Source organism: Dreissena polymorpha, chromosome 12 (assembly GCF_020536995.1).
Source record: "Dreissena polymorpha isolate Duluth1 chromosome 12, UMN_Dpol_1.0, whole genome shotgun sequence".
In the NCBI taxonomy this organism is placed as follows: domain Eukaryota; kingdom Metazoa; phylum Mollusca; class Bivalvia; order Myida; family Dreissenidae; genus Dreissena; species Dreissena polymorpha.
Window position 1 is genome coordinate 54,214,753 of NC_068366.1, and position 25,201 is coordinate 54,239,953.

At 34.8% G+C, this 25,201-nt stretch overlaps 1 protein-coding gene across 1 annotated transcript in view; it reads right to left on the minus strand.

Annotated features, from left to right (window-relative positions):
- Positions 1-20,769, minus strand: part of LOC127852783 (uncharacterized) — a 46,255-nt gene extending 25,486 nt beyond the window's left edge. Inside the window, exons 1-7 of the mRNA XM_052386750.1 lie at positions 20,477-20,769; positions 6,420-7,181; positions 5,870-6,022; positions 1,649-2,090; positions 1,217-1,270; positions 983-1,087; positions 206-352 (exon numbers count right to left, since the gene is read on the minus strand). Coding sequence (XP_052242710.1) covers positions 206-352; positions 983-1,087; positions 1,217-1,270; positions 1,649-2,090; positions 5,870-6,022; positions 6,420-6,914 — 1,396 coding nt within the window. The 5' untranslated portion in view covers positions 6,915-7,181; positions 20,477-20,769. The remainder of the gene's footprint in view (positions 1-205; positions 353-982; positions 1,088-1,216; positions 1,271-1,648; positions 2,091-5,869; positions 6,023-6,419; positions 7,182-20,476) is intronic.
- Positions 20,770-25,201: the final 4,432 nt, after the last annotated feature.

The window sequence follows — 25,201 nt, forward strand, 5'->3', positions numbered from 1 at the left end:
CTTTTCTATTAATGACACAATAGAAACATAGACACACAATACAACAGCAACTATGTTCTTCATAGATACATAGGTAAATGCCATCATTGTCACCGTTTAATCCACACAAAAAGCAAGAAAGACAAGAGCACAAAAAGCACGTCTGCTAAGATAGCGACATGTACATACTTCAAAGGTAAGTGATAGTGATATAAGATAAACAAACCGCTTTCCAGACACTGAAATTGCCTTTTTAAAGATCTCCTTTGGCTAACAAGCGGTTCCTGTGTATTCAGTCCACTTGGAGACTGAATTATACGCGCCTCTGTTGTGGTGGATGCTTCGCCAGGAGTATCAGTTTCCATAGTGCGGTCTGTTCAAATATAAAACTATTTTGATGAGGCGTTTACCGAACAAGTGCAATGACTGGTAGTTTAGAACTTACTTAAACATTTAAATACATTGTAAAACTACTGGAAAACTACATTAAATTGTAATAATAGAAAAAGTTACCAAAAATGTAAGATGATGGTGATTCTTTGATGATGGTATAGATATTGACTATTGACTATAATGGGCGGTCATGTTTGCAGATAAACGAATATCTGTTGTAACTTTTATTTGCAGTCATGGCATAAACACAACATACACCATAAAACAAGTGCAATGAAAATGTAAAGCCGCTGTACTAAAGCAATATGCGCATCTTATGCCATAGCGCAAGTATCCATAAATGAAATTTCCTAAAGCAAAGACTTATTTAACATTATTTAAAACACACATTAAAAAATATGTAAATTTGTTGCCCTCAAACCTATTTTATAATCCTTGGTTTATATTGATCCGTTGTTGAAAGTTATCAATCACAAACATGAAAATTTTGGCATTATTTTTCCCGTTTCTTAGATATCACAAACAATCAAAGTAATTTACATAAAGGCCTTTTAGGTCAGCCGAAAACATAACGTCAAAATTAGCCTAAGGTTCGAACGGTGTTCCTTACTTATATGACCAATGCTTGTCCTCGAATCCAGATCACTTTTCGAGTTAGTCTGAGCAACAGTTCGCAGGCATTCTTCATTCGACGTGCCTGGTACTAAGAATCGGCCTAAACAAATAAAGGAAATAAAAAATGACTTCATGCAACATGCATTGAATGAACCATACATAAAACCTTTATGAAAGTACATGTATTAGGTGAAGAGTTTTTTACCACGTAACGCAAAAATTTAAATACCTGCGCCGCCTGTATCTCGTATTTCAAGGATTAAATCAATCACCCTTTTAATACCTGCAACAACCATTATTTTATCGGTCATGTGTAGTTTAGAATAAGCCAATAGTTATATCAATAAATTATATGTGAGCAATTGATGCTTTTCAATTAAGATTTGTAACTAACAGAGGACAAAGATTCAACGTGACGTCATAATTATAATCAACCCTCTATTGCATGTGATTATGCTTAAAAGGGGCCATCTGCTCAAAACGCTAGTATATGTTTCCATTTAATTTATCTTTAAATTAAACAAATAAATATAAATATAAAATTTTCAATTATCGATAAGCCAAACACAAGATAAATAATCAGGCAAATAAGTGTAAGAAGTAAAAGTAGTTACATCAGCACTAGTAGTATAATAATAGGTGGCAATAGTACACATATTACCGTTTTGATTTGTGTGTGTATTTTCTAATGCTTCGATCCCATTGTCGTAAATTCCCTCTAGCAAAATTTGATTATATTTGTCACCAGCGGACTTAACAATTGAGTCGCCCACCATTCCGCTAGCACAATACTGACTGGAGTTGTCAATAGAGCTCTTGTTTATATCATCTGTATAGTTTTTTAGAAATTGCCTGCGTTTCTCATATATCTGGATTTTACTATCTGTATTGCTTGCGAGTTGCTGACTCCTCTCTTGAAGTTTTTGCCAGTGCTGATTTCTTATAAACTTCAATTGTAGAAGCTCCGGATCTTCTTGGCTGTTTCCAGATAGAGTTTGCCAACATTTTAAAGAATGAATACGTTTATCTAGAGTCTGTATTATCTTTCGCTTGGTGTTTAGTTCATCTTCAACTGTAAATTGCTGTTGACTGGTGTTGAAGATCTGCAAAAAGACCATTAGAAGGCTTTAAATCGCAGTAATACGCTATCGTTTACCAAGGTAAACGGTATGATGTGAGGTAACACGAGTAAAAATTAACATATACAATTGTAAGCCTCATATCAACATTATTTGGTAAACTTGATATCGCGTAAAATTTCTCAATATCAAACGATTTAAAGTATTTAAATTGTCGACCAGCCTGGTACTTGTATTTAAACCCCAAAGCAAACTAATCTGGCTAAGTTTTGGCATGCTACTAGTTTGTTGTGTTGTGCACCGAACACCTATTGGCCTGCGAAAGCAACAGCGATTGCTATGGCGTACCGTTTGGGTCAATGTGAACTAAAATTGATCATACTTGTTATATGCTCATTGTAATGCCTACGGGAAAACATTAAGTCTACTTGTATGCATCAGATAAAGGCTTAAATGCTATGGAGTCGCTGTTTTCAATCACCAAAGTCATGCATGCTCCTGTTTAAATAATGTTGAATTTGTTTGATTCGTATATGTTACTTCAATACTGTGTTATGCGTGTGAGGTTTGGGGTGTTTAAATGCTGAGGGCATTCAAAGAGTTTACAGAAGATTTTTCAAAAGAATACTTGATGTCCAAATGAGTGTTCTTAATTCAGCAGTATATGGGGGACTAGAGCGATACCCATTTATATCAATAGCTATGTACGAATTCCAAAATATTATACAAAAGTGTATACTGTTTAAAAAACTTATTGTATATTATTTAGTACACTAATTTATATGAGAAATGGTGCTGAAAATATAAAACATGTAACAATTGGATAACAAAGGACATGGCTTACTTCAAAATACTGCTTTTGCAGATGTTTGGACCCATCCAGAATCAGTGATTTCAAATGTATGAATTTCTTTATTTAAAACTAAACTTATTGATGTGTACAAATGTGTGTGGCGAAATGATTCTAATGACAAAAGTTAATGAATTTTATACAAAGAATTGAAACATCGAGTTGTCTGATTACCTTAACCTAATCCAAAACTTAAGAAAAAGGTATATCGACACATTTTATTATACCCGACATAGTAGTGCGTATGAATAATTTTATAATTTTGTTAACAAATACTTACACTAAAGTTATATCTAAACTCATGATGTGCTGTTACAATTGTTTTTATTTTTGAGGTGGGACTAGAGCTAGGTGCAGAGAGCGCAGATGATATAAACGGTTTAGTACTGTCTATAGCGGTTTTTAGCTTTTCGCGTTGTAAACGTTGTTCCCCTTGAATAAATGTACACCATTTGTAAGTCAAATACGTTTAGGCGGCACTTTGCAGAATGCAAAGTGATTTTCCCAAAATATAGATCCTCTTTATGACCCCACAGTGTAAGTTTGTGTTTTATATGATGTTATGATATGATTTCTTTGCAATATGAAAGTAACAATCCTGTATTCTCTGTGTAAGGTTAATTTTTGGTCGTGTTCTAAAGGTCGTGACGTCGCATTAAATGTTGCTATTCGTTTAAGAGAGCGATTATTCCTTGTGTATGTAAATCTATCTACTATTCAGATACTATGCTATTATATAATGAATAGGACAGTACATTTTTGCTGTCTATAGGTCTTAGGCCAAGGCATATATTTTTGTCTGGGTACATGGTTCGTCTATGCATGCATACAGTACCGGTCCGTCCGGGAAATTAGGTTCTTTCAGTTTATCTGAAATTCAGCTGTTTTTCTGTGTTTAAGGATTAATAGATTAAGGCATTTCACAATTTGATTTGCTTAGTAGGCATACGTGTATGATATTCTTATTATAAGGCCAAAATAAAAAATAGGTCCGTTTCTGGTCTCCTTGGAAAAAAACAGGGTCGGTAGGTAGGGATTAATTTTTTTGGGGAGCAGGGGGTGTACTAAAATGGAGGGCCACTAAAGCTTTTAATAAAAAATACATGTGTATATATATGCTTTGTTTGCTTGATATTTCATCTTATATGAACGAAAATAAAATAAAATAAATATTTATTTTATAAGTATAGTAACAAATCTTGGCAACCAGTCAGAAGGGCCGATACTACGAGACGATTGTATACTACTCAACATTTGCTTAGGATCACTTGAAAGTATGTGTAATTGGAAGTTCACCCCTAGCTAGATTCAACCAGCGTCACGCATCAATGATAAATCAATCAATAAAAAAATCAAAAACACACATTCTAATATCAAAACCTGCAAATAACAATTTAAATTAAATTAAACTGAAAATAATGTGAAAATAAAAAGGGATCCTTAGCAAAGTTTGAGTAGATTTTAATATCAAAACCTGCAAAATAACAATTTAAATTAAATTAAACTGAAAATTATGTCTAACTTTATATTCAAGTTGAATTGGCTGGGGTTGCTGTATAAACGTTTCATAAAGCTTGCATACAACCTTTGTCATCATAAACACCTCACATTATGTATGATATATTTAAAAATCACTCTAAATTAATTCAGGTGAGCAATTTAATTGTGATTCCAATTATACTTATCAATTTTAATTTAGCCTTTGAAAACCAATACACACGAAAGATATGTTTGGGTCATTCATCGGTTTTGCAATCGGGAACCATATTTGACCCAAATGGTTTATATATGGGTCCCAAATAGGCTGCATGTGGGTTCTATCGGGGTGCCATATAGGCTGCAGTGTACATTCTATGTTCAGCTATCCGGTAACCTACTTAAAGCAACTCATTCCGAAATTTCAAACTTTATTTAACGACAATATTTGAGGCACACGGTAGTTCATGTTGTGATTATGACTCCATTTGCTATAATTTGACAACGGTGTTCCTGTCACCGTCTTAAAATCTTTGTCTCAAGGCTTCTGTAACTTCCGTGTACATATACTTTTATTTGCCAATTCCTTAGAATATATTCTGCAAAAAAAGCATATGCATTTATTTTTACTTAATGCTTTACATGTCGACTTCGTCCTGGCAAAATATTTCAATATAATGTCACAGTTTGACAGCAATTCAAAACTGGCATCGCGTAACACAAAACTGCTTTTAAGAAATATATTAATTTATTAACTGTTTTAAGCACAGTATGGCATATTGTTATTATGAGAATATCAACAAAATAAATAAAACTTATTGTTACATACATGATAATTGTAAAAACTTACCGTGTGTGTTCTTCATTGTTGACACTGTCAATAGTTTCGTTTTATTAATTTGCATGCTTGCACCTATTCAGGGATGTTGTTAGACAGGATGGGCCCCATATGGGTCATACCTTTTACGCTATTAAGTGTTCATAAACCTTTTAAGATGAAATTGTTTTTGCTTACGACCGTGTTCTTACAAACACAATATGTTTGTACAAAATATCCATTTAATTTTCCCCACAGTGCTGAAATGCGGACTTAATATCTGGGCGATGTTCTTATTTGCTTTGCCATATAGGTCCCAAATGGGTCGAATAGATGGTTCAATATGGGCAAGCCATTGTGAAACTCATAGGCTCATGTTTGCTGGGTTTAACGTTAAATACTTCACATTTTTGTTGACCCCACATGAACTATATCTGAACGTGATAAACATGTCCTCAAACAATCAATATGACAATCGTTGAGCCTTATTATATGCTAAAAGGAAACAATAGATTTTACACGTTTTATTTGGACTGACATAACGACCGATATTAAGATAACTGCAAGAAAAAATGAATAGAATAGCAACAACAATTAATGGCGATTATTTGAACACAAGCGTTCTAAAAACAGTAGAACCGGTAAAACGTGGAACAGTACCTTTGCTGACATCGTGTAGGACCTTATGTCCATATCGGTACCTCTGCATACTATTTTTAAAACGTCTTCGATCTTACGCAACTGTGTATTTAATTCGTCTTCACCAATATCCAATGTTTCGGACTGGAATACTTGATCTCGGGTCTCTGCAATCTGCAATGTACTATAATTAAATAGATGTTCAACGACAACCCCTCCTTCCTTACAATCCTCTACGTTGAAGAAATGTTCTGTACATTTTTAGAATCAAAGCAACATATTTCAACCAACCCAACATGTAAACATGCACTAGTTGCTATATAGTAAGTTCATATTGCTATATAGTTATTACATTTAATGTGTATTACATTTAACATAATGCTAAATTACAAAACTATGTTGTTGATACTGCAAGACATTGGACACTAAACGGAAATAAAATGCGTCAGAATGTTGATTTTGCATAGTGCGATTTCAACCTTGCAAGTTATCTCCTAGATTTTTTTCCTTTTAAATTACGCATTATAACTTCTGTTACAGTTTTGCAAACAATGTGCCAAGACATTCATACCTTTTCTAGGAAGGGTAGCACGTTGCCGAACAGTGTTTTTAAATCGCAATGATTTGAACAGATTTGAATTAAAGCTGACAATCCTAATTGCCGCACCTTTCGCACCTCGCGATGTCCGTATTCCTTTATATAACATTTCATATGTTGCAGTGGTTCTCTCAGAATTAATCTCCATTCAACATTCTCCCAATTTGGAGATTTAAGTGCATGTTTATCCGTTATTCGATCATATAACGATTGACACAATTTGCAGACTTCTCTTTGTTGACGCGCGTCGGAAGATCCTTCAGAAGTTTGTGACCATTTGGCTAAATCGCAGGTTGAGCATATATAGTCAGACACTTGGCAAATAGTTTTAATGTATTCCCTATTGGAGGAACAAGACTCGACACTTATTTTGTCAATTAAACATGACAGATATTCCTCAAAATTATCTGTGGCAGAACAAAATGTTACCAATGTGTGGACAAGTTTACTTTTAAGTAGCTTATCCATTTTAAAATGTTCTTGTTTATTTTACTTATATGTGTATGTCCATTTTCCTTTCAAAAAGTGGGAATGATATTTTAAATAACACATTTACACATGCATTACTTCTTGTTCTTTAAGCCAGAGGTGGATGTCCGTACGTAGCAGATCCATGTTGAACAACACCCTATTTTTTCGTAAAAATGTCAGTTCTTCACAAATTGCGCTTTTCGAACAGGCTAAAGTAAACAGTAATGTTTCGTTGGTCTCTCTCCATATAACTGCTGGCTAGATCTTATGAAAATTTTTTTTATAACATATCTAACACAAGTAGACTTAACCCCATTAAATACAAATAAACACAAACCATAAATAGAAATGCATTTTGAAATTGCCAGAGATAAACATGATGCAAATATATAGGGTATGGCACGAGTTGTCATATCATACCATATTTTATTAAACGAGTTCAGGAATTTTGTTACTAAGCGAGCCTTTGGCGAGCTTACTAACGAATTTCCTGGACGAGTTTAATAAAATATGATATGATATAACAACGAGTGTCAGATCTTTTTTATTACATGCTTTTAAATGAGCAATTTAAATAAACATATCGGCAAACATTATGATAAATCCCGAATGTTGTTTACATTTCGTGACGTTATTTGACGTTGCAACGTCATTTCAGCAAAATAACAAAATGCGATTGGTCAATACACGAAAACTAAGCCAATGAAAATGCTTTAAAATGTTGTATTACACATGTGTAATATAAAAAATATGTAATGGTTGTATTGCATGGGAAACAGGGAATAGCATGTGATAAAATGGAATAACGAATACTCGAGATGGTGTACACAACGTTACATTAACAATATATCAACGATATATTAAATAGTTTTATAACTTGGCGTATGAGATGAAAAACGCTCTATTAGTCACATAAGTTCTTATAACGCATGTCATATTGACAATACCAAAAATCAACTTTAGTGATTATTTAGTATATTATGCAATATCAAATTTAACAAACTTTTCACCAAACACACACAAACCACACACAAGAAGGGCGCAGTTGGATAAAAACTTTTTTGCTCAGTGAGTTTGTAAAACCGAAGCTTTAATTTTTAAAAGGCCTTTTCACTTTTCGGTAAATTGACAAAATTTATAAAAAAATGTTTCAGAATCGCAAATTTTCGTTGTAGTTATGATACTTGTGAGGAAACAGTAATACTGAAAATTTACCGTGCGCTAACATATCCATGTAATTTATATGCATCCTTTGACGATTTTAAAACCTGAAAATTATAAAGCGTTGCAACGCGAAACGATTGAATAATTTGGAGAGTTCTAATGTTGTTGTTATATTTTGTTATACTACGAGAAATGCTTATATTAATTACAAGATACGTCACTCATTGTGTGAGCACGGATGGCGGGGTGGTCTAAGCGATACAATTTACTCCAGGGCTCCGATTGTCAGTGGTTCGAGCCCAGTTGAGGGTTACTTTTTTGTTTTTCTTTTATTGTATTCTTGTTGTTGTTTTTTATTGGAGCTTTTAATATCCAATGTTTACATTAATCAATATAAAGCATTTAATGACAAATTTCAATACATGCCAAAATCTGTGAAAATGCCCCGTTAAACCTACTTTTAGCTCTGGTTACCTACATATACAACGGATGAGAACGATTTGAACATGTCCTTTGCCGAATCATTCAGGATAAGTCGTTAGAAGAAAAATTCATACGACTGACGGACGACGATCATCACAGTATCCTAAAGGCTCTCCGATCATGTTAGCTAAGAACACGAAAGCTTTTGATGCGCAGAGTTATAAAGGCGCCATATAACAGTTGATATTGCGACACAAGTAAAACAATATTAGTCGTGAAATTATAAAATGACATCAGCTGAACAAATAATATTATATGACTTACATCGTACCGTTATAATTCATACGCCCATTTCAATTCACATACAATGTATAAAAATAGTTTTAGATCGACCCTATAAATACTTCGTTTTAGGATACCTCACAAGAAAAACCCATCGCGACAGATCATAAACGGGTTCCCACGTTCGGCATTTGAGTGTACAAAACTGAATAAGACCAAAGGTCATTAGATAGACGTTGATAATGTTTACATAAGCAGCGTATGGGTCAATAAAAGACAGTTTTAAACAATGTTTTGACAAAACTTTTTTATGTGTCTATTTATATTTCCTTATCTAATAAGTTAAACCTATTTATTTCAGCTCGATTGCATCGAAAGCCTCGGGCTTATTGAAACACTCTTGAGTCCATGTCATGGGTAGAACCAGTACTTGGTGTTTTGGGGAGATTTAAAGAACACTCCCACGGTGGAAATCGAGCAAATGAACGCCCGGTCGCTAGGCGGACACAATATCCACTACGCCACAGCGACCTTATCCCTTATCTGTCTACGTCTGTAATGTTTTATAATGAAATCCTATATCCAAATATCAAAAAAGGTATTTAGATTTTTGTAACATTCTACAGGCATTTGAACTCATATTTTTCATCATATGTATGGCAAGCTTCATCATTATATCTCATATACGTTTCAATGTTGTAGCAATTAGTTCTATTTTTGTAACGGTCGTCTAAAATTGATCCTTGTGAGTAACCTTACGTGTGTCACTTGACCTTTATCAGAGGAGCATGTGAGTTGTACGCGACGCGAGATATTTTCTTGTCATGGAAAAAATGATCAGCATTAGTAAAAGGACGTTCCCGGGTATTAATGTAAGTCATATCATGCGAATGCAAACATAAGAGCAGATATATTGAAAATAATAAACTATGACTTCATTTAATCATCATTTAGCATTATTAATAATGTAATTATAAAATGACATCACCTGAAAGAATAGATGACTTACATCGTACAGTTATGGTTCATCCGCCCATGTCAATTGACAATAAATGCATAAAAATAGTATTAGATCGACCCTATAAATACTTCGTTTTAGGATACCTGACAAGAAAAATCCGTCGCGACAGATCATAAACTGGTTTTCCACGTTCGGCATTAGAGTGTACAAAACGTATTCAGACTAAAGGTCATTAGATAGACGTTGATTGTGTTTACAAAAGCAGCGAATAGGTCAATAAAAGATAATTTTAAACAATGTTTTGACAGTACTAATTTAATTTGTCTATTTATATTTCCCTTATTTAATTAGTTAAGCCTATTTATTTCGACTCGATTGCATCGAAAACATCATGCTTATTGAAACACTATTGAGTCCACGAAATGGGTAGAACCAGTACTTAGTGTTTTTGGGGAGATTTTAAGAACACCCCCACGCCGGGAATCGAGCAAATGAAAGCCCAGTCGCTAGGCGGACACCATATCCACTACGCCGCGGCGACCTCATCCTTTATCTATCTACGTCTGTAATGTTTTATAATGAAATCTTATATTCATATGTCAAAAACGTATTCAGAATTTTGTAACATTCTACAGGCATTTGAACTCATATTTACATCGTGTGTATGGCAAGCTTCATCATTATATCTCATATACTTTTCAATATTGTAGCAATTAGTTCTATTTTTGTAACGGTCGTCAAAAATTGGTTTTTGTGAGTAACCTTACGTTTGTGACTTGACCTTTATCAGAGGAGCATATGAGTTGTACACGACGCGAGAAATTTTCTTGTCATGGAAAAATGATCAGCATTTGTAAAAGGACGTTCCCGGGTATAAATGTAAGTCATATCATGCGAATGCAAACATAAGAGCAGATATATTGAAAATCATAAACTATGACTTCATTTTATCATCATGTAGCATTATAAATAATGAAATTATAAAATGACATCACCTGAAAGAATAGATGACCTACACTGTACCGTTATGGTTCATCCGCCCATTTCAATTCACATAAAATGTATAACAAGACTATTGCCAATCAATATATGTCCCCTACCGGCTCAACCAGTGTCAGAAATTCCACCATTGTCAGATTATATATGTATATATTTGTTGCCATAGCAACCAGAATTATTGACATAGGAACAAAATGAATTGACGTGCATAATGTCCATATTGCCATCTATCCATGTTTCAAGTTTAATGAAAAAATATGAAGAACTTTAAACGTTATCGCAGGATCCGGAAAACCACCATTTTCAGCAGTATTTCAAGTCTATTTGTTGCCATAGCAACCAGAATTTTGACGTAGGAACAAAATAAAATGACGTACATAATGTCCATATTGCCATCTATCCATCTTTCAAGTTTCATGAAAAAATATTAGGAACTTTTAAAGTTATCGCAGGATCCAGAAAAGTGTGACAGACAGACAGACAGACAGACGCACAGAGCGAAAACCATAAGTCCCCTCCGGTGAACCCGGTAGGGGACTAAAATAGTATTAGATCGACCCTATAAATACTTCGTTTTAGGATACCTCACATGAAAACCCCATCGCGACAGATCATAAACTGGTTTTCCACGTTCGGCATTTGAGTATACACAAGAGCGCTCGACTTTTCGAGTGCTTGACAGTATAACGTAAGCCATCATGGGCAAATTGTTAATATTCAATAAGGTCAATGTAATATAGTCATATTCTAACTGGAAGAGGACCATAATTGAAACATATTGATCGATTATGTTTTAAAGAAGTGGTACATTATAGACGATTCTGAGTTCAGGTATATTTGCCACAATCGATTGATCAATTGTTAAGACATAAAACAAACTAATAAGATTATATTTAAAGTTTAATAGCAATAGCTTGGGTGGGATGGTTTGACGGTCTTTCATAAATAAAATAATAAAAATAAATATTTGTGTTTTTAAACCATTTTTCAAAAAAAATCTTTTTGTGTGGGGGGATGGAGAGGGGGAATAATGTGGGGGTGTGGTCATATATCTAAATAATAAGAAGAAAAAAGAGATGTGTTCGTGAAACACAATGCCCCCTACTGCGCCGCTTTCAAGATATATATTTGACATTTGACCTTGAAGGATGCCCTTGAACATTCACCACTCAAAATGTGCAACTCCATGAGATACGCACGCATGCCAAATATCGAGTAGCTATCTTCAATATTGCAAAATTTGACCTTTGACCTTGACCTTTTACCTTGAAGGATAACCTTAACCTTTCACCACTCAAAATGTGCAGCTCCATAAGATACGCATGCATGCCAAATATCGAGTTGCTATCTTCAATATTGCAAAATTTGACCTTTGACCTGTGACCATTAACTTTGAAGGATGACCTTGACCTTTCACCACTCAAAATGTGCAGCTCCATGAGATACGCATAGATGACAAATATCGAGTTGCTATCTTCAATATTGCAAAATTCGACCCTTCACCTGTGACCTTGAAGGATGACCTTCACCATTCACCACTCAAAATGTGTAGCTCCATGAGATACACATGCATGCCAAATATCGAGTTGCTATCTTCAATATTGCAAAATTTGTCCTTTGACCTTGACCTTGACCTTTCAGCATTCAAAATATTCAGCTCCATGAGATACGCATGCATGCCAAATATCGAGTTGCTATCTTCAATATTGCAAAATGTGACCTTGACCGTTGACCTTGAAGATGACCTTGACCTTTCAAAATATGCATCTCCATAAGATACACATGCATGCCGAATATCAAGTTGCTATCTTTAATATTGCAAAAGTTATGACCAACGTTAAAGTTTTCGGACGGACAGACAGACGCCATATATTTTATCTTTGACTTTGAAAAACGACCTTGACCTTTCACCACATAAAATGTGCAGCTCCATGAGATACACATGCATGCCAAATATCAAGTTGCTATCTTCAATCTTGCAAAAGTTATAACCAATGTAAAAGCTTTCGGACGGACGCACAGACTGACGGACAGTTCAACTGCTAAGGAAAAAAAAAATTTTTGGAGGGGGGATTCTGGGGTGGGCGTGGGAGTGGTTTGTGTGGAGTCCATTGTGGTGTGTCAGGTTAGTGTTGTTTTGTCTAAGTATGAATCAAATCTGATCCTAAATAAAGAAGTTATGGACATTTAAGCAAAATTTATTTATTTGACCTTGAGAATCAAGGTCGTCCAAAAGTCAAGGTCAAATTCAACTTGCCAGGTACAGTACCCAAATGATAGTAAGAAAGTATTTGAAGTTTAAAAGCAATAGCCTTGATACTTAAGAAAAAAAGTAAAGTGCATGTGAACACAAAATTTAACAAAATATTTAAAGTTAGTCAAAAAGGGCCATGATTCAGTCAAAATGCCAACCAGAGTTATGCAACTTGTCCTTTACATTTTCCTTATGATAGTTAGCGTGTGTTCCAAGTCTGAAAACAATAGCTATGATACTTTAGGAGTAAAATGGACCAAAACACAAAACTTAACCAAATTTTCAATTTCTAAGTATAAAAGGGGCCATAATTCTGTCAAAATGCCAGTCAGAGTTACATAACTTTGCCTGTACAGTCCCCTTATGATAGTTAGTAAGTGTTGCAAGCAAGAAAGCAATGGCTTTGACACTTTAGGAATAAAGTTGACCTAAACACAAACCTTAACCAAATTTTCAATTTTCTAAGTATAAAAAGGTGCATAACTCTAAAAATAATGCTTACAGAGTTATGCACTTTGATCTTAACAATTGTCCTGTTGTCATAAAGTTTTAGTTAATTATCTTTGAGTGTGTTAAAGTTATTTGACTTAATAAAAACTTGAACCAACGGCGACGCCGACGCCGACGCCGGGGAAAGTAGTATAGCTCTCATTTTTCTTCGAAATGTCGAGCAGCTAAAAACTGATTCGGACCAAAGGTCATAAGAAAGACGTTGATTGTGTTTACATAAGCAGCGTATGGGTCAATAAAAGAAAGTTTAAAACAATGTTTTGACAATACTTATTTAATTTGTCTATTTATATTTCCCTTATCTAATTAGTTAAACCTATTTATTTCAGCTCGATTGCATTGAAAGCCTCCGGCTTATTGAAACACTATAGAGTCCGTGTCATGGGTAGAACCAGTACTTGGTGTTTTGGGGAGATCTAAAGAACACTCGCACGGTGGTAATCGAGCAAATGAACGCTCGGTCGTTAGGCGGACACCATATCCACTACGCCACGGCGACCTTATCCCTTATCTATCTACGTGTAATGTTTTATAATTGAATCCTTTATCCATTTGTCAAAAACGTATTCAGATTATTGTAACATTCTACAGAGATTTGAACTCACATTTTTCATCATGTGTGGCAAGCTTCGTCATTATATCTCATATACTCTTCAATATTGTAGCAATTAGTTTTATTTTTGTAACGGTCGTATGAAATTGGTCCTTGTGAGTAACCTTAAGTTTTTGACTTGACCTTTAACAGCGGAGCATGTGAGTTGTACGCGACGCGAGATATTTTCTTGTCATGGGAAAAATGATCAGCAGTAATTTAAAAATCCTCACAGCGTTTAAAACTGTTGAAGAGCGAAAAAGCACTCTGAAGGGACAAACACCCTACCACACAATGAATCTCCCACCCATTCCAGATCCAGAGCCAACTTCATGTATTTAACGCAATCCTTCAGTACCATAGACAAGAGTTTGCAGTAGCAAACATAGAGGAACGCAGTAGAGAGCTGTCAGAACACTTGCTGCTCGAATTTATGGTAGGCAGCTATGATTTTGATGACAAGATTGTATAATTGTGCTAAAAGAACGAACAATATGATACTATTATTGGAGATTTACATGTAAAGCCAATCGCATTTCAAATGTATTTCAATACTAAATAGCATATTGAAATAATGACATTGGTGGAAATGATAGTTTACTTACATCATGCGCATATATTCCATCCGCCTATTGCATTGCACAGAAATCTTTTTTAACAGTATTATAATTATAAGCACTATACATGCATTGTTTAAGATCCCTCACCAGAAAAACACGTTAGATCATACACTGGTTTCCCACGCCTGGGAATTGAGTGGCAAATTATGGATATGTTACATGTGTTTTATCATAAAAGATGTGTCTGCTATATTATAAGATTTAATATTACCGTATCGACTTATTAGTAAAAAAACAACCAAAAAGTCGAAGTCATAAAAAAAAGATTTGTATAACAATGTCGGCGACAATTTGTTTTCACCGCACTCATTCGCTGAATTCATTGTGCATCCAGCAAGTAATTGTAAAGCTTTACTGAGTATATCAACGGAAAGAGAAAGAGTAACTTTCGTTTTCCATAAAGCCACTTAAGGCTTTGTATAAAGGGTCCGTTTTATATGGGAAGGGGACAACGACAACGAGCGAGGCATGGTATTGTAATGCGCTTGGAACGCAGTAGAACTGTCAGAATACTTTGCGCTCGGATTTATGGTAGGCAGCTATGATTTTAATGATATGAAATATAATAATGATAAAAGAACGAACAACATGATGCCATTTTTTGAGAAATAATTGTAAAACCAATCGCATTTCAAATGTATTTTGATGTTAAATAGCATATTTAAATTGGTTGAAATTATATTTTACTTGCATCGTGCTTATATATTGCATCCGCCTATTTCAATTAAAGCTGTAACGATTCACCCAGCATTCGATTCGATTCGATTTCGATACAAAATGGTCCGATTCGATTATTTTCGATTCGATTCAAATTAAACTAGAGCTTTGTCACAGGCGTGACGAATACCCCCCCCCCCCCCACATGCCGCATTGACACATTATATTTTGCATGTCGTCTTCACAAAAAACAGGGGACACCATGCTCAATTTTCAAAACGCACTAAGTAACCCCTTGACCTGGTTTTTGACCTAGAAAGGCCCATGTTCTAACTTGGCCTTAAGAACATCTCCATAAAACTTCTGACCAAGTTAGGTGAAGATCGGATGTAAACTACTTGAATTAGAGAGCGGACACCATGCTGAATGTTAAAAAAACGCACTAAGTGACCCCGTGACCTAGTTATAGGCACGGAATGGCCCATGTTCAAACTTGTCCTAGAGATCATTTAGCTAAAACTTGTGGCCAGGTTTGGTGAGGATTGGATGAAAACTACTTGAATTAGAGAGCGGACAACATAGTGAGGTTTAAAACGCACTAAGATACCCCGTGACCTAGTTTTTGACCCGGCATGACCCATATTCAAACTTGACCTAGACATCATCTAGATACAACTTCTGACCAAGTTTGGTGAAGATTGGATGAAAACTACCTGAATTAGAGAGCGGACAACATTGTGATGTTTAAAACGCACCAAGTGACCCCGTGACCTTGTTTTTGACCCGGCATGACCCATATTCAAATTTGCCCTAGATATTATCAAGATACAACTTCTGACCAATTTTGGTGAAGCTTGGATAAAAACTACTTGAATTAGAGAGCGGACAACATGGTGAGGTTTAAAACACACTTAGTGACCCCGTGACCTAGTTTTTGACCCGGCATGGCCCATGTTCGAACTTGACCTACACATCATCTAGGTACAACTTCTGACCAATTTTGGTGAAGATCGGATTTAAACTACTTGAAATAGAGAGCGGACACCATGCTCAATGTGTAAAACGCACTTAGTGACCCCGTGACCTAGTTTTTGATCTGGCATGGCCATGTTTGAACTTGGACTTCAGATCATCTAGATACAACTTCTGACCAAGTTTGGTGAAGATCAGATAAAAACTACTTGAATAAGAGAGAGGACACCATGCTGAATGTTAAAAAACGCACTAAATGACCCCGTGACCTAGTTTTTGACCCGGCAAGGCCCATGTTCGAACTTGGCCTTAAGATCATCTAGATACAACTTCTGACCAAGTTTGGTGAAGATCGAATGAAAACTACTTGAATTAGAGAGCGGACGATATGCTGAATTTAAAACGCACTAAGTGACCTCGTGACCTAGATTTTGACCCGGCAAGGCCCATGTTCGAACTTGACCTAGACATCATGTAGATACAACTTCTGACAAAGTTTGGTGAAGATCGGTTGAAAACTACTTGAATAAGAGAGTGGACAACATGCTGAATGTTTAAAACGCACTAAGTGCCCCCCCCCCTGACCTAGTTTTTGACCCGGTAAGGTCCATGCTCGAACTTGGCCTAGAAATCATGAAGATACAACTTCTGACTAAGTTTGGCGAAGATCGGATGAAAACTACTTGAATTAGAGAGCGGACACTTAATACGGACCGACAGACAGACCGACAGACCGACAGACCGACCGACCGACAGACAAGTTGACTCCTATATACCCCCTAAACTTTGTTTGTGGGGGTATAACTATATGCTGCTTATTTTGCAAACTATTTCATGTTTGGTTTGTCCAGGGCATGAATTAATATGTTTGGTATTTGTTATTAAATTATTATGTTTTACATTTAAAGTGTTCAATTTTTTATATTTTAAAAAAGCAACATTGTTTTATAAGTAACACATTTATTGAACAAAACTTTCTGTTGAATAATTCTTTAATAACATAAAATGCACAATGTATCACAGAATGCACACAGTTTAGTTAACAAACCATATGTATTGAGGAAAAAATGAGATCAAAACAACTTTCATGTGACCTGTTGTCTCAGATTGTTTTGCTAACATGTTAAAAGGGCTTGTCGTGGGAAATAAAGTTTCAAATTTGAAATATCAACCAAGTGTTTTCTCTTTAAATATTGCCTTAAATTGGTAGTGATTACAGATTTAGGGTAGTCAACATTGGATGCCATATTGGCTATTGACCAATCACAAGACGTATTACAAATGACAAGAAAGTTTAGACGACGGATTCGGAAAGTAAGGTTTAAAATGCGGATCAATCAGGATTGCAGTGAATCGAATCGAAATTGGCCTTATTGGTATCGAAATCGATTCGGCGGCTTTGAACCGGTTTTCGATTCATCGCACCGAATCGTTACAGCTCCAATTTCATTGCACATAAATACTTTTTGATAGTATTAGATAAGACACTATAAATACTTTGCTTAGGATCCCTCACCAGAAAAACACATTAGATCATACACTGGTTTTCCACGCCGGGATTTTGAGTGGCAAATCATGTATTTGTTACATTTGTTTGATCATAAAAGATTTGTCTGCTTTATCATACGTTTTTAAATTATCTTATCGATGTTTTAATAATAAAAAAAGAAAAACCGAAACGTCGAAGAAGAAGAGCTCTGTATACCTATGTCGGAAAAAATATGTTTTCACAGCACTCATTTGATGAATTCATTACGCAACAGTCCGGTAATTTATGGCAAGAATGCTTCAGATGTATGAAGCTAATTAACGGACACATGAAATTGTAAGAACATCTTGATTGCATCAAAAGCCTCTGGCTAATTGAAACACTCGAGCCCGTTTCATGGGTAGAATTAGTACTTGGTGTTTTGAGGAGATAAAAATAAACGCTCACACTGTAGGAATCGAGCCCATGACCTCCCGGTCGCTAAGCGTACACACACACAATGTATAAAAATAGTATAAGATCGACCCTATAAATACTTCGTTTTAGGATACCTCACAAGAAAAACCCATCGCGACAGATCATAAAATGGTTTTCCACGTTTGGCATTTGAGTATACAAAACTGATTCAGAGCAAAGGTCATTAGATAGACGTTGTTTGTGTTTACATAGGCAGCGTATGGATCAATAAAAGACAGTTTTAAACAATGTTTTGACAATACTTATTTAATTTGTCTATTTATATTTCCCTTATCTAATTTGTTTAACCTATTTATTTCAGCTCGATTGCATTGAAAGCCTCAGGCTTATTGAAACACTATTGAGTCCATGTAATGGGTTGAACCAGTACTTGGTGTTTTGGGGAGATCTAAAGAACACTTCCACGGTGGGCATCGAGCAAATGAACGCCCGGTCGCTAGGCGGACACCATATCCACTACGCCTCGGCGACTTTATCTCTTATATACATGTATCTACGTGTAATGTTTTATAATTAAATCCAATATCCATTTGTCAAAAACGTATTTAGATTTTTGTAACATTCTACAGGCATACAACTCACATTTTTCATCATGTGTATGGCAAGCTTCATCATTATATCTCATATACTTTTCAATATTGTAGCAATTAATTCTATTTTTGTAACGGTCGTCTAAAATTGGTCATTGTGAGTAACCTTAAGTTTGCGACTTGACCTTTAACACATCAGCATGTGAGTTGTACGCGACGCAAGATATTTTCTTGCCATGGGATAAATGATCAGCATTAGTAAAAGGGCGTTCCCGGGTATTGATGTAAGTCAAATTATGGGAATGCAAACATAAGAGCAGATATATTGGAAATAACAAACTATGACTTCATGTAATCATCATTGAGCAATTTAAGTCGTGAAATTATATAATGATATCACCTGAAAAAAATAGATAACCTACATCGTAGCGTTATGGTTCATCCGCCCATTTCAATTCACATTAAATGTTTAACATAGTTTAAGATCGACCCTATATATACTTCGATCGTTTTAGGATACCTCACAAGAAAAACCCATCGCGACAGATCATAAACTGGTTTTCCACGTTCGGCATTTGAGTGAACAAAACTGATTCAAACCAAAGGCCATTCGATAAACGTTGTTTGTGTTTACATAAGCAGCGTATGGGTTAATAAAAGACAGTTGTAAACAATGTTTTGAAAATACTTATTTAATTTGTCTATTTATATTTCCCTTATCTTATTTGTTTAACCTATTTATTTCAGCTCGATTGCATTGAAAGCCTCAGGCTTATTGAAACACTATTGAGTCCATGCCATGGGTAGAACCAGTACTTGGTGTTTTGGGGATATCTAAAGAACACTCCCACGGTGGGAATCGAGCAAATGAACGCTCGGTCGCTAGACGGACACCATATCCACTACGCTACGGCGACCTTATCCCTTATCTATCTACGTGTAATGTTTTATAATAAAATCCTTTATCCATTTATCAAAAACGTATTTAGATTATTGTAACATTCTACAGACATTTGAACACACATTTTTTATCATGTGTATGGCAAGCTTCGTCATTATATCTCAAATTCTCTTCAATATTGTAGCAATTAGTTTTATTTTTGTAACGGTCGTATGAAATTGGTCCTTGTGAGTTACCTTAAGTTTGTGACTTGACCTTTAACAGCGGAGCATGTGAGTTGTACGCGACGCGAGTTATTTTCTTGTCATTGGAAAAAATGATCAGCAGTAATTTAAAAATCCTCACAGCGTTTAAAACTGTTGAAGAGCGAAAAAGCACTCTGAAGGGACAAACACACACATACACTTTACCACACAATGAATCTCCCACCATTCCAGATCTGACGATGCAACTTCATGTATTGAACGCAATCCTTCAGTACCATAGACAAGATTTTGCAGTAGCAAACATAGAGAAACGCAGTAGAGAGCTGTCAGAATACTTGCTGCTCGAATTTATGGTAGGCAGCTATGATTTTGATGACAAGATTGTATAATTGTGCTAAAAGAACGAACAATATGATACTATTATTGGAGATTTACATGTAAAGCCAATCGCATTTCAAATGTATTTTAATATTTAATAGCATATTGAAATAATGACATTGGTTGAAATGATAGTATACTTACATCATGCGCATAAATTCCATCCGCCTATTGCAATGCACAGAAATCTTTTTTAACTGTATTATATAAGCACTATAAATGCATTGTTTAGGATCCCTCACCAGAAAAACACGTTAAATCACACACTGGTTTCCCACGCCTGGGAATTGAGTAGCAAATTATGGATATGTTACATGTGTTTTATCATAAAAGATGTGTCAGCTATATTATAAGATTTAATATTACCGTATCGACTTATTAGTAAAAAAGACAACCAAAAAAGTCGAAGTCATCAAAAAAAGATTTGTATACCAATATCGGGGACAATTTGTGAACTCATTCGCTATATTCATTGTGCATCTGGCAAGAAATTGTAAAGCTTTACCGAGTAGATCAACGGAAAGAGAAAGTGTAACTTTCGTTTTCCATAAAGCCACTTAAGGCTTTGTATAAAGGGTCCGTTTTATATCCTCTTAGGTAGCACACCACGGTAGGAAGCAAAATATGCGAATTGGCCTCGGAATTTGCCCGGTCGAAAGTGAAATATTGGGAAAGGGTAGATTTCAATGTCAAATTTGAGGGTAATAGGTCTTATTGTACCCCCAAATTGCATTACATCCTAAAACTAAAAATATGACCATTTTCAAATGCGAAACTGTGGGGTCATGACCTTTCCCATACTTTTGTTCTTTGTTACTCAGGAAGCTTTACTGCGGTAGGCATATTGTATTTTGGGTTATTTTTAAACTGGAATCGCTTGTAGGGTCACACTGTGAATTATTGCGCGAAAACACTTGGTAACGAGGTATTTATCAATGGTTTGATGGGTTGTGCTGCTATGTTTTGCGTTTAAAAATATCATTCCAAAAGCGGGCTATCATTACGTTTCTTTCGTCCCCAGCCATTTTTGTCCATGGTAAAAAGTTGATTTTGAAGCCCCTGTTTGCAGCCTTGCCATTATGTTATTTTTGTCAATAGTATCACCTGTACAGGTTCCATATGCTATTTTTATCTTAAATGTAAGTTTCAGGCTATTTGTGTGCATTGAATTTATTGTAGAGGCCAAGAACTAAACCCAAACTGCCACCTAGCATTACATGGGCAAGCCTATATGAAAACTCCGATGAATAACCCTTTTCACACAGTAAATATAAACTCAACTAAATTTTTACTTTTTATTAAAGGACCTTATAACATAAAAACATAAAAAATGGTTCTGACATATAATGTCTCGACTCCAAGCAGCAAGGGCCACCTGCGAACATGGCAAGCCCAAACTAACTGCAAATAACTAACTGCACAAATAAATTGTATATGAGTGCTGACTCCGGGTGACGGCCATCAGCACTCCCAACAAAATCATATATATTTTCCCCAAAAAATGTGCCAGGTAAAAAGCGTCCATCCGGCACTGATTGCCAAGGAACTGTTAACTTCAAGCGACTGTATCTATGATAATTAAGCTTCAAGCAAAGCTACCCTGTTAAAGAAGTATAATTAGATGCTGTTCATTTTGGTGTATCATCAAATAAGTGGTTAGATGTCTTCTGTGTACGGATATAAAAATGGTATAATATTGTGCATGTTATATCCTTAAGCAGAAGACCAAATTTATTTAGTGATACACCAACTTGTTGTACAAGATTAAAACTAGTATATAAAGCAGTATCAATGCTCTGTTTCAGCTACATTTCGAAACCTTTAAATTGACAATAGGGTGCAGTTATAATTACTTAAGTTACATTCAAAATGACTGGTCATTGCAGAGCAGATTATGCAACTGGAGATAGGACCTTATCACCTGACATCTTTTATGACATCATTGATTGGTTAATGAAACACTTGCACTACATTGTTTATTCCAGTTTCAAATAATGGTTTTTACATCATTGATGACGTCGCGTGAGTGTAATAATGCCGTTTAATATTTTTAATACTACGCTGTAACACCTTAAAGTTACCTCATTAGCTATGGCATTATCAGAAAAAATATCAGGGCATTTAGGATCTGTGCATTTATCTTTAATTTCTCGACATGATGTATCTAGGATATCAATAGAACATCATATCCGTTGTAATACGGAATTTATTACATTCATTGTTTGTAAATGATAAAACCTCGGCAAAGCATCAGTTTTATCTTTTTCAAATAACTTGTGTAATAAACTCCATATTACATAACCACTCATACAATACATGTATCTCTATATATCTACATTCCAAACAGCAATATCATGTAAACATGCATAAGATTTGTTTAAATTGTTGTCAATAGAAACAAAACAAAGTGGAATAAACAATGGATTCCCTCAGCTCTTGCATCACTGGGAACTGTGTAAGGTAGTGAAGTCTGCAGTGTACACATGCTAAGGAAGTAAACAAGGCACTAGTGTTACTTTGAAAAAAAACTTTTGTCAATAATTTCAAAAGTGACATAAGAAATAAATATATATGCTTACCTGAAGAGGTTCTAGCAGACAGTCGATATGGGTTGTCAGGTCTCATCTAGATGAATGAACCTTAACAGGGATACAGTCATGCCATAGATTCATTAATCCTGCAAGTGTACTAAATAAACTCTTTTATAAAAAAAAATCCATTGTATTGAAATGAAAAAGTAGGAATAGTAGGAAGATTTGGTACAAAAATAGGAAAAGGTAGGATCCTGATGAAAGAGTAGGAAAAAGTATGACCGCTTGACAGCCTGTATTTTTAATTCGTTATCTTGAATCTGAATATGCCTTAATATGCATAAAAATCATAATAAAATAAGTTATGTCATGTCATTATAATTATCCGGTATGTGTCTTATATGTCACCTTCAATAAGTTATTTTATTAGACAAACCTTTGAACCTGTCAAACAGATCCATCGGAGTGGGCATATGGTTGTCTATATAACCAGGACGAACTAATTGTATTAAGAAAGTACAGCTGTGTTCAACGGTTAATAAATTTTCTCATAGTTTATATATTTGCTTTTTTAAATATATCGTTTTTATCTGCAACTGTCTGTTTACTTTACGGTAATATAGCTTATTACCAGGTAGCTTTTAATGCATCATGCAGTGAGTCAGTTAGAAAAATATGCAATAGGAAATGGACGTTACCGGGTATTGATGTAAGTCAAATAATGGAAAGATAAAAGCAGATGTATATTGAAAATAACAAACTATGACACCATTTAATCATCATTGAGCTTATGAGTAGGCGCTTCAAAAAAATAGGTGCACCATGTGAGGATTATAAACTAATGTCAGCATTCTTCTAACAAACCCAAAACTCTAAGAAAAAGGTGACTGTTGCTAATGTGCACAACCAGTCTTGGTGATATAACTTGTTTTATAGTTTCATATAATTATTGCCAGTTGCAGCAGATTTTGCTGAGACACAGCTCGGAAAAGAGTTATTATTGCATAGTATATGTATATATAATTTTGTTATTAATCGTTACATTAAATATAAATAAATTATACATGTCCATGTTCATGAATTAATTTGCTATTAGAACATCACATCAAGCCTATTGTAATATGTTCTAGCTGTGGATGAAATGAAATTCTGTAGTTTATTTGAAATTTATAATATAAGTTCCATCACTCTCAACAATCTCATTGAAACTTAAAATAAATTTCATTGAAATCTAGAAAGTACTTAAAATAAAGTTTCCTTGAAATCTAGGAAGTACTTAAAATAAAGTTTCATTGAAATCTAGGAAGTACATAAAGTAAAGGTTCATTGAAATCCGGGAATAAGTTTTCTTGAAATCTAGGTAGTACTGAAAATAAAATTTTATTGAAATCTAGAAAGTAGTTAAAATGAAGTTTCGTGGAAATCTAGGAAGTACTTACAATAAAAGTTTCATTGAAATCTAGGAAGTACTAAAAATACAGTTTCAATAAAATCTATGACGTAGTTAATTAGATATTAAACCTCAGTAATTATTTCAGAAATAGTGAACGTCCAATAATTGTTCAAAAGGTTGATTTTAGAGTTCCATAACACCTCCACTTGGTAATGGTGTTTCCCAGCTGGTGTAATAAGTAATGTAGACAAATATCTTAAAGGTTTTTTCAAGCATACGTTTTTATTCGATTGGCAATTGTGGTAATTCTGTATTTTTTAATGTTATCAACGAATATTCCTTATCATGTTTAATTATACTCATATCGGATATAGTCATGTACTTGGTGTGTGGACCCGTTTGCAAAATTTCAGTGGAATTGAGTTTATGGGTTTGTAGACATGCACAAAAACCGAGGTGCTTGTCTGCCATCATGCCAAGTTTTTGCTATTATCGATTCAAAGATGGCCGCCATTGACATAATACAATTTTGACTTTTATTTACCGTAACAACAGCATACATTTATAATAAATATATATACTGACTAAATATAGTGTGTAGGATAAATTTATGTTATTAATGTATCTTTTCAAAGTCAGAATGAAATTGAAACGGCATGTACAGTCATTTTGTCATTAATACCGCTCAGTCCTTTGATTCGTTGATTTGCTGAATTGACAGCTTCAATTTTACTAAAATGTAATGCTTATTTATGCAGTTTTAAACTGTCAAATGTTTAAAATCTATAAAAAAAAAATATGCAAAAGAACAATTCTTTTATATAGATATTAAAATCAATTTATGCTTATTAGTGCATTTTGATTGCAAACATTGATGGAATCATTTTATTTACAAAAAGCGGGAAAGTCACGGTATTACGAAATGCGAGTCTGTTTACCACAGCA